Source organism: Nansenia antarctica (genome assembly GCF_963989245.1).
Source record: "Nansenia antarctica genome assembly, chromosome: 3".
NCBI lineage: Eukaryota > Metazoa > Chordata > Actinopteri > Argentiniformes > Microstomatidae > Nansenia > Nansenia antarctica.
Window position 1 is genome coordinate 14,338,929 of NC_137688.1, and position 10,863 is coordinate 14,349,791.

General features: G+C 43.2%; 1 protein-coding gene across 1 annotated transcript in view; it reads right to left on the reverse strand.

The window, feature by feature from the left end:
* Nucleotides 1-10,642, reverse strand: part of LOC308152565 (cytochrome P450 3A40-like) — a 15,001-nt gene extending 4,359 nt beyond the window's left edge. Inside the window, exons 1-4 of the mRNA XM_080525568.1 lie at nt 10,273-10,642; nt 9,079-9,172; nt 8,825-8,874; nt 3,408-3,507 (exon numbers count right to left, since the gene is read on the reverse strand). Of these exons, the coding sequence (XP_080381694.1) occupies nt 3,408-3,507; nt 8,825-8,874; nt 9,079-9,172; nt 10,273-10,337 (309 nt within the window). The 5' untranslated portion in view covers nt 10,338-10,642. The remainder of the gene's footprint in view (nt 1-3,407; nt 3,508-8,824; nt 8,875-9,078; nt 9,173-10,272) is intronic.
* Between the last annotated feature and the right edge of the window lie 221 nt (nt 10,643-10,863).

Here is a 10,863-nt window from a genome sequence, read left to right on the forward strand (position 1 = left end):
TAGTCTATTATTCAATACTAATAGAGTATCTACTGTATTTACAGTCGTAATCACAGCTCACTAGGGGAGGCTAATGGAGTTAGAAATCAGAGGATGGGCTCATTGTAATGCACGGAAAAGAGTGAGGAATTGTATCAAACATGTTTGATGCAGGGCAGTGAGCCTCCGATGTCTACCTCCTCCAGCACCGACCAGTAGAGCAAAGAGAGTGGTTTGTCCCTATATGTGACACGGTCTAGTGATTTTGTCCGCATGTCGGGAATTGTGAAACCTCGCAAACGAGCCAAACAAGACTTGTTGTGAAAAAAACGTGTTTTCTGTTTTTTTGCATATTACGAAAATGGAAGCCTTGAAGAACCCACTCAATATAATAACCAACAGTTTTACATTCATTAAATACCTAGAATTTGTTAGTAAACTTGGGTGGCGGGTAGTATTCCTATTAGTGTGGGGACTTATCCCCTTAGTTTCAGCCACCCCCACACCCACACAAATAGCTGTGTGCGTGTGTGTCTGTTTGTTTACAAGACGGACGCTGCCATCAATCACTGTATCCACAAAGAACGTTTTATCAAACAACATATTGTGGTCTGTCGATACATCTTCTGCTTTGTTTTGGGGTAAGTGTGAGTTACATGCGTTGTTTACTAAGCTGTATGTATGTTTACTAGGCTAACCAAACAAGTTTGTATGCACTTGTTGCCGACACTCCGACAGTGAGTTACATGCCATAGCCAAACGTGTTAGTTTGTTAACTATGTAGTGAGTTACTTATTATTACTTATTATTAATTGTTAATTATCAGGGCTGCCAAGTTTCACCAAAAGTTTGGAGTGAGATTTTTTTGGCGGTGGAGCGTCCCAAAACTGCACGTTTTGGCGGCAGCGGCCTCTCTCTCCCACCCAATTATTTGTGCTAGTTTGCTGCAATTTTACATGTTGTTCATAATAAACCAGCACAAGAAATTCACTGTGTGGGCATGGGGTGGCGCTGTCACAATACCTGAGGCAGGTATATCAGGTAGCACATTTGTTGTTGTTGTCGTCAGGTGTTGACCCCGGAAGGGCAAATAGGTTTGACCGCAAGGGCGCTAAGTTTGTTATTGTTATTGTTTGTACCAGTGATTAAGCCATTGATGGCACATAGTAACACAATAAATGTTTATTATGCAGCAAACCAACGACTACGGATCTTATATAACCAACAGCAACACATCAAACTAGGACGCACGGCGCGTCAACCGGACAATCCGTCGGGTTAGCATCTCAGTAGCAAGTAGTAGACTATGCTCCTTTAACAATTATTATTAATGTACCTGGTTATGTTACAGTAGAGAAACAAATGCATTTAGTAAAGACTTACGCCAAATTGGTGCAACCCAGTCCAGTAGGCTACCAGATACGATGTTGTAATGTATGCACATATTTTGCTACCACGGTTGCCAGACGGAATTGACAATGTCCAGCCCAACCGGTCTAAAAACGGCCGAATCCACCCGTCCAGTACCAAAAGTAGCCCAATCTGGCAACACTGCTTGCTACGTTCTTGCAGCTTGCGTGAAAACACAGGTTCTTCTATCAGCGCTCGCCTGCCGCTTCGACTGCAGACTCAAGTTACCGCGCGTGCAGAAAGACGCCACGAAACTCATGTCCGGTAAAACAAATTGTTATTTCTCGCCGTGAGAAATAGAGATGCGGCGTGAGAGCCTGAGAACTGGTTGAAATGCGTGTGTCTCACGGTGATTGCGTGAGACTTGGCAGCCCTGTTAATTATTATGAATAACGTATTTACTAAACTGTGTGAGTGTTTACTAGGCTAGCAATACAGGCTAGCTAGCTAGAGAGCTGACTTGGTGTGGTTTTGTTTGTTGTGTCCAAACGTACTCAAGTTATTGTGTGTGTGTCTGTGTGTGTGTGTGTGGATGTTTACTACGCTAGCCAAACAAGTGTTAGCTTGATAGCTAGCTAGCTAGCTTTGTTGGAGATAATAGATTATAGAAAAGGTAAATGCTTTTGTAATGAACGGTAATGTTGTGTGGAATCAAAAACAATGATTAATTCACAAACTGCACATCCCTCATATTTAGCAGCTTGATGTATGGAAGCTGTATGCTGGAGAATGTTGCTGATTTGTTAATTTGCTGTAGAATTATACTGTGGATTGAAATGATTTCACTAGCCTACTTCTTTCTGTGCAGTATGTGTGTACAGGATGACTTCAACAAGTACAGTACACTATGTTCATGAGACTCTATGTGAGTGGAAAGCATGCAAGTGTCCACACCTCTGACCTGAAATTTGTGTTACAGAATGACAAGGTGAAAGGTTCTGAGAAATGAGACCTTGATGTGAGTTACCAGCACTTCAGGTATTTGTCAGTCATTGTATTAGCAATTCTATTTTATGAACGTGGTAGTATTTCATAAAAATGGTGTGTTGGTAAGAGTGGGCAATCATTTTAAATGTACTGTCTTCTATTTGTATTACAACTTTGACGCCCAGATGGGATGGGAAGGGACTCCACCGAAGTCCCACTCGACTATAATGATTAATGATAAATGCCTACACACGGACACAACACCATTTTTTTACTATTCTATTATTTTATTGCTCAATTGTATCTTGCCTTATTGTTTTCCTTTCTCCATTTTAGTTTTCTCTTGCTGCTGCAATGTCGACTGAAACTGAAGAGAATAAGAAGAATTCTACTCTCTTGTACTTGTATAATGAGATGTAATAAACTTTTGGCACATAAGGTAATAAAATATAAAAAAGCAATTTAAACATGTCAGCCCTGCAAGTTTGTTTCCTGAGGGTTAGCTGACAACCCCACTGACAGATGACAGGTAGTGTAATGGGGGAGTGGTTGGGGGTGGAGTTAACCTATTATTGTTCCCACCCATTACCTGCCTGTAAAAAGTGTCTGTGAACACGATGAGGCTGAATTTCTGTGTTTGTTGATTTGGGGGGTATCAACATTAAAATACACATATCTTCTTCAACTTTTTGCAGATTTCAATGTATGACACCCTTTAATAATCTAAAACACCAGACCCTGTCACATATACTTTTCAACCCAGATCTGGGACACAGACAGCTGTATGGAACACTATAGAAAGGTCAACAGCTAACACAGGCGGCAGATAGCCTAGTGGTTAGTGGTCAGAGAGGCTGACCAGCAACCGGCTAGGTTGCTAGTTCGATCCCCACCCCAGGAGCCAGGGAGCCAGGATGTGAGCTGGTGACTGGAGGGTTGCTGGTATCATATCTAAGGTGCCTATACTGCCGTTGAGCCCTTGAGGCACTTATCCCCTTACTGGCACTGAAGCTCTACGGCTGACCCTATGTTCTGATCTGTGTCCACAATGTGATTGGACTGATGTAAGGAGCAGGAAGCATCTCTCTCACCCTGCGGTTGGTGAAGGCGGAGTAGCATTCCTTCACCATCACCGTCTTGATCATCTCTGGGTCCGTCACCATCAGTACAGGAAGTCTCCCATCAAACGTCCTGCAGACAAAGACACACGGTGACATTAGATTAGATTCAACTTTGTCATTGCATTGGGGGGGGATACTGAGAGTCATTGTCAATGTACCCCATGTGGGGGTGGGGGGTTGTTCAGCAGAGTGTGTGGAAGGGGGGATTGTTTATCAGTGACAGCTCTGTGAAAGAAGGGCACGCACAGCCCCAACCACATCAATAGGGAGGAGGTTGAGCGGGTCAACAGCTTCAAGTTCCTGGGTGTCCACATCTCTGAGAACCTGTCCTGGACCACCAACACCTCGACCCTCGTCACGAAGGCCCACAAACGGCTCTTCTTCCTGAGGAAACTGTTACGTCTGTAGTTTTACGACAGTTTGGACTTTACTACAGTGCCGTATTGTGTTACACACGATGTTGAATAAATGGAGAGAAGCTCCGACCTGAAGCTCTGAGTTCTGTCTCCGTTATTGAACATAACAGAAACCAAACTACATCTTTCCCCTCCGGTGCTGACAAACTTCTACCGCTGCACGATTGAGAGCATTCTTACCACCTGCATCTCAGTCTGGTACGGTCACTGCACTGCCGAGGACCGGAAATCACTGCAGAGGGTGGTGAAAACAGCTCAACCCATCACCAAGACCCCTCTCCCTTCCATCACAACAGTCTACGAGAATCGGTGCCTACGGAGAGCACGGAACATAATCAGCACTTTACTGTAATTTACTGTAAATCTGCACTTTACTGGATAGATTGCTGTAAATACTGCTACTTATCACTGCAATATAATTGCTATTTGTTGCACTTCTGGTTAGATGCACAATAATTTCGTTGCATTGTCTAGTACTATGTAATGACAATAAAGTGAATCTAATCTAATCTTCTGTAGCCTGCTGGTATGGGACCTGAGGATCCTGTACTTCCTGAGTCTCTTAGATGGTAGGGGATCAAACAGACCGTGGCTGGTGTGCAAGGTATCCATGATAATGTTTGCTGCCCTCCACAGATACCGCGCTGCCTGGAGAGACTCGATGGTAGGGAGTTTGGTGTCAATTATATGCTGGCCGGTTTTCACCACCCGTTGCAGGGTCTTCCGGTCAGATACAGTGCTGTTGCTTTACCACACTGTGATGCTGTTGGTTAGGATGACCGTTAGGACGCCCGTTTGGTTTCCGTTAGGACGCCCGTCTGGTTTTCAGCCTCCATTAACCTGTTCTTGTGGTAGGCATACTGGTGGGAGTTTTTAGGTGGCCCAGGACCGAAGCACTTCATAATGCCTGACATGAGCACAACAGGGCAGTAGTCCTTCATACCCACTGAAATAGATGCACAGACCACCGCCTCTCATTGTACCTGAATTCCCTGTTGTTCTGTCCGCCCTGAAAAGGTTCCTTCTTGTTAGCGTAGCAACGTTGACTGGTACGCTGGTATTTAGCCATGTTTCAGAGAAAATGTCGGGTTCTGGTTAGGGTTAAATGCTATATTCTGTTCAGCTTGGTTGTAAAGCAAGCCATGCTAACCCATCGCTTAGTTCAAACAGACCGTAGTAGACTTTAAACAACAAAGAGACACGGAGTTCATCATGATCGTTATTTTCTTGCAAGGAGAATGAATGCGAAGTCTCCCCTTAGAGACTCCGAATTCAGACTGCCTGGTTGCAAGGAGCAGGTCATTTTATTCTTAACAGAAAGGCACACATGTCATGAGGAAGTGCAGCGTAAGCACCAACACTTTCATTGGTTCAGTTCTCATAAGCAGTTTCTCTGCTGGGCGATTCAGACCATACAATGCCAGGAACACACCTGTTCCTGAGGAGGGGGTCTCATGGACATTTACGACAGGGCCCCCCTGACAACACAATGACAGGGCCCCTCTGACAACACAATGACAGGGCCCCTCTGACAACACAATGACAGGAAAGAGGAGCCACAGCCGGGACCGAAGATAAGGTTCTGTAGAACGATGAGCTTGTAAGTTTGTGCCCAAGAAGCACACAGTTGATACTCTTCAAAAATGTACTCCTCAACAAACATTAAGCATTTATGAAAACCTCATTCAGCCCTATCAGAAAATCATAACATCGCAGACCATAATCTTCGTCAGTGAGGTAATCCAGAGTTTGAGTTAAAAAGAAATAAGCTCGGTAAGGATAATCCATTCGGCTCGCACTGTTGTCTAGCCCGCAGGCCTCTGTGACCAGTGTGCGAATTAACTCACGGTGTGCGGGGGAGCCCAGGGATTAAAGCAAAAAAAATAATCAGGCCAAATCGGGGCCGGTGGCTTTCCGTGCGCAAAGCGCGTGTGCGATTTTCCGTTCTACGTTCTAATGCTTGGACTTTTCTTTCGAAAAATGTGAACACATGTCCGCGTTGTCGAAAATCAATGACACATCGCTAGTCAACTAACACGGCTTGTGTTGTGAGCCTGCTAACAATGTAAAGTAGTGTTCTAGTTAACTAGGTAACAATGTAAAGTAGTGTTCTAGTTAACTAGGTAACAATGTAAAGTAGTGTTCTAGTTAACTAGGTAGCAGTCCAATCCATTTCGCTGCAGTATTTTGACTTGACTAGCGAGTTTGTGTTGTGATTCTCAACAACGTAGTTTCACCCTTTTCCATAGTTTTGAATAATAAATGTGTGGACTGACGATGTATCGCAGCCTAACTTATTCTAATAATTATTTAACATAGTTTTATTCTGATAATGATTCCCCCCTCCTCCCAGACTTACAAGGTCACATTATTATTGGATTGGTTGTTTGGTGCCGGGTGAAGTTAGCTAAACATTTAACCTGCTAGCTAGCAAGAGAAACATCATGTCACTCTCCAAAGGTCTAAAGAGGAAAGTTGACAGAAAACAGGGCATTTAAAGAGGAATGGACAGTGAACTATTGATTGATTGATTGAAAACTTTATTAGAATGTTTGCAGAAGTAGGTACATGAAAGTACATATTACATACAAGGTCAAACTAAGAGGATAAAAACCCAAGAAAGCCACTGGCTTATTTCAATTGGGGTCCTTGATTTTCAATTCATCGTTACATGTAAGACAGACATAAGAAAAGAACTAGTACTATCTACATGATAATACAGACAAATAACTATTACTATCTACAAGATAAACGTACATCCATCATGGGAAGAACAATACAACAAAACATAAGGTATGTACAGCGGGTAGGACAGGTGGGGACATACACCACAGGTGGGGGCGGGGGACAAAACACAAAGTATGTACAGTGGGTAGTTCAGGTCTTTTAATCTGATTTTTGTTTTAGAGGGTCCAGTTACGGATTGCAGCCTCCTGTAAATGTTTTTTGAGAGTGTCTTTGAAGGTGGGCAGTGTTTTGCACTCCTTTAAGATTATAGGAAGGGCGTTCCACATCTTTACTGCATAGTTTGCAAACGAGTTTAAACCCTTGTTTGTGGTGCAACGCGGTTGAACGTGGTTCGTGGAGCTTCCTCTGGTGTTGTAAGTATGGACGTTGTTCACTTTTTGGAAGTATGTTGACAGGTACTTGGGTGTCTTTGTGGTGAAGCGTATCTTGAAGACTAGGCCCAGTGCAAGCTGCTGCACTCTGTCAACTACTCGTAGCCAATCAAGGCTCAAAAAATGAGCAGCGGTTAGATGTGTCCTAGGGTTGAGGCCTAGCAGAAGCCTAACCAGTTTATTTTGGGCTGTCTGGAGTCTTGTTTTATGGGCCTTTGTGGTTCTATAGTACCATGATGTTACGGCATAGTCGAAGTGACATTGAATGAGAGCTCCTGATAGGGTCCTCAGTGTGTTTTTACTGACAAGTGAGGATATCCTGTACAAGAATCTAGTTTTATGGTTCACTTTTTTGATTACTTTTGCTGCCATTTTATCTCCGGAAAGATTTGCCTCTAAGATGGAGCCCAGGTATGTAATATCCTCTTTTCTTGTGATATTAATGTTACCCACTTTTATTTTAAAATTTTCAGCCTTTCTGAGTTTAGATGGGGATCCGTTTCTGACGTTTCTATACGTTCATCTTACCTGGTTTCATCAATGCAAAGCCGTTGTGAGAGACTTGCATTTTCCGTGCTCACAATGAATGTTCCCTTCCACCTATACATGCGAGTCGTCCTTTCGTCAATTAATGTGATAAAGACGGACTAGAGGAATCGATTGGTGCATAAAAACCTTGAGAACTGCCGGATTAAAGTGACGTCCATAATAATAATAAATAATAATAATACATTAGACTTATAGCGCTTTTCTAGACACTCAAAGACGTCCATATCACCAGATAGCCAACAAATAGTGACTGATGGGAGATGCCAGTTTTCTCATTAAGTGAGATTTAATAGCCTTATATAATTTTTTCTATTTTTAATGAATGGCTCATTGTAATTATTATCCCTAGTAATGTAGCGTGTTTGCTCTGTCATTAAATGTTTTTCAGGAGCATATAGGCTAAGCGGATTCAGTTTTTTTTTTTTTTTGCGCCGATTTAGTTGTCAATGTTTTTCATAAAATTAAACTGCATTTGCTTTGTTACTGTTCACATGTGTGGTGCAGTCACATTCACATAGCCTATAAGTAAACATTAAGTTTGAATTATTTACTGAGCTGGCGTTACTTTTTTCAAACCACACACCGCATGTCGGCTATTTCAGCACCACGCATTGTCCACCTACTTATCACTATGAGGCGTTCAGCGTCAGTGCACCCCGCTGCAAGTTACTGTCGCATAGTTGTAGCCAATAAAGGCCTATATGTAGGCTATATAGGCTATTATATATAATTTATATACCTAATACCAACATCAAAATAGATTGTATGCCTCTACAAATCATATTACACCAGGTAAAATCCGTCACAACTTGGAATAAATCCATCGCAATTTGGAATATTTTAGAGCTCCCCCAAAATTTCACAAACCATGTTTCCAGGGGAGCTCATGTCACCACTAGGGGAGCTATAGCTCCCCGAGCTCCCCCTTATTTCGCACCCTGTCTGTGACGACTGCGTCTTTCCCTGTTATCTCCTCCCCGAGAGGTACTCTTCCTCGGCGTATCCGTTCCAATCACTCCCGCAGACCTAGCGAGCTTGAGTGGGATGTGAATGTGAACAAATTCCCAATTGGTGCAGTGAGAACTGATGTCTAATAATGTTTGTTGGCTGTATGTAATGTTCGCAAAACTATGCTGAGTATGTACACACAAAGTGTGTGTGTGTGTGTGTGCATGTGTGTGTGTGTGTGTGTGTGTGTGTGTGTACGTGCGTGTGACTGAGTGTGCATGTGTGTGTGTGAGTGAGTATGTGAGTGCGTTGTCTTGTGTTCTGTTATCTATCTGACAGGAATGTCACGACTCACCCCCAAGCCTTCCCATATTTCTGGTAGCACTCAATGTCAAAGTCCCCCCCCTGTAGAGGAAAACATGACATTGTCAGACCAACCAGACCATAGGATACAACAACAGTCACACATCCATGAACTAGAGATGAAACATATTGAGCAATAAACAAGGTGAAGTAATACTGTGTTATCCACAGGTACTACTGTAATACGTAATACACCTCTGCACATATTTGGTTTTATCTAACGTCTTTATATCAATGATCTCATACCTTCCTAGCATTCCATAATGTTCCAATAAATGGCAGCGGTGTGGGTCCAGGAATCCCCAACTTCCTGAAGAAGTTATAAGGCCAGATGGAGTACCTGAGAGAGAGAAGAATACACAAAGAATACTAAGTATCTTCTCTTCTCTTCCATTTTGATTGTTCTCTTGTCATATTCGTCTACTCTGAGTACACCCCTCAATGTGTCTCAATGTGTTTTCTCCCTATTCCTGTTCTTCTGTCACTCAGGAGGACACATAGACGCTACATCCCCCCTCGCAACCCTACCAATCTCATCTATCTTCAACTGACCATGACTTCATTGCCGCGGGAGGTCTTTGGAACTGCCAGTCAGCGATTAGGGACGGTGTGGTTAGGTAGCTAAGACTTTCTATCTTTTCTTATTTTGGCACCGTTCAGCATCCCCTTGGTTTCCTTGTGGCGTTCTTTTTGTTAATCAATAAATTCTTTAATTTGAGTTCCGTTAGTTTAGTTTAGCTTTATTGTTTGGTACCACACCTACATTCAATTTTAATTAATAATTTTGACATTTAGCAGACGCTTTTAATCCAAAGCGATTTACAATTACAGATTACAGGGACATTCCCCCTGGAGTAACTGAGGGCTAAGTGCCTTACTCAAGGGCACACTAGTAGTGGTGTGGTTTCAGGCGGGATTTGAACTCACAACCTTCTGATCACAAGTCCAACTCACTATCCACTAGACCACCACTACCCCTGTTGTAGCATTCAACAGCATCGCTGCTGCGTGTTAGGCCCTGGTTCTCCATAGACCGAAGGGTTGTAACAGTCACAATACACACTACATTTAAATAAGGTCATGATACACACTACATTTCTATCTGAAAGACAAGAGGAGTAAAAAAGTGTGTGAATGTGTGTGTGTGTGTGAATGGGTGAATGAGAGGCCCTTGTAAAGCGCTTTGGAATAAGGCACTATATACTGTAAGTGCAGTCCATTTACCATTTACCATTAGGAGCGAGGGAGAGGTAGAGAGGGAGGTAGAGGACATAGAGAAGTGGTAGAGTAAAAGACGTAGAGAGCACAAAGCATAGGATTTGTCCAATATTTGTAATCACATTATTATTATTTTTAAGTAGTTTGGTTGTGAGACAGGGAAAGAGCGGGAGGACAAGAAGAGGCAATACATAGAGTACTTACAGTACATAGAGTACTTACACAAGAAGGAGAGAGAACAGGAGGACGAGGAGAGTCCAGGTTTCAGCTGACAGTGAGGGAAACATTGTGAGATTTCCGTCTTCCTCTGTCTTCCTGTGTCTCCTGTGTCCTCCTCTGTCTTCCTGTGTCTTCCTCTGTCTTCCTGTGTCTCCTGTGTCCTCCTATGTCTTCCTCTGTGTTCCTGTGTCTTCCTCTGTCTCCTGTGTCCTCCTCTGTCTTCCTGTGTCCTCCTCCGTCTTCCTGTGTCCTCCTCTGTCTTCCGATGTCTCCTGTGTCCTCCTCTGTCTTCCTGTGTCCTCCTCTGTCTTCCGATGTCTCCTGTGTCCTCCTCTGTCTTCCGATGTCTCCTGTGTCCTCCTGTGTCCTCCTGTGTCTGTCTCTCTCCTGTGAGTCTGTCCTGTGTTTTATTGTGAGTCTGTCCTGGTACGAGTTCAGAAAGCAGGAAGGGACTGTTTATTATGCAACTTACGTAACTTACGCAACTGCTCCTTCAGCAAAACTGTTATAAAGGTTAAAACAGCTTTGGGCAGTAAATTCCTTAGGGACTATAAACAATGCTTGCAAGGACATGATGGACATGACAACCTGAGC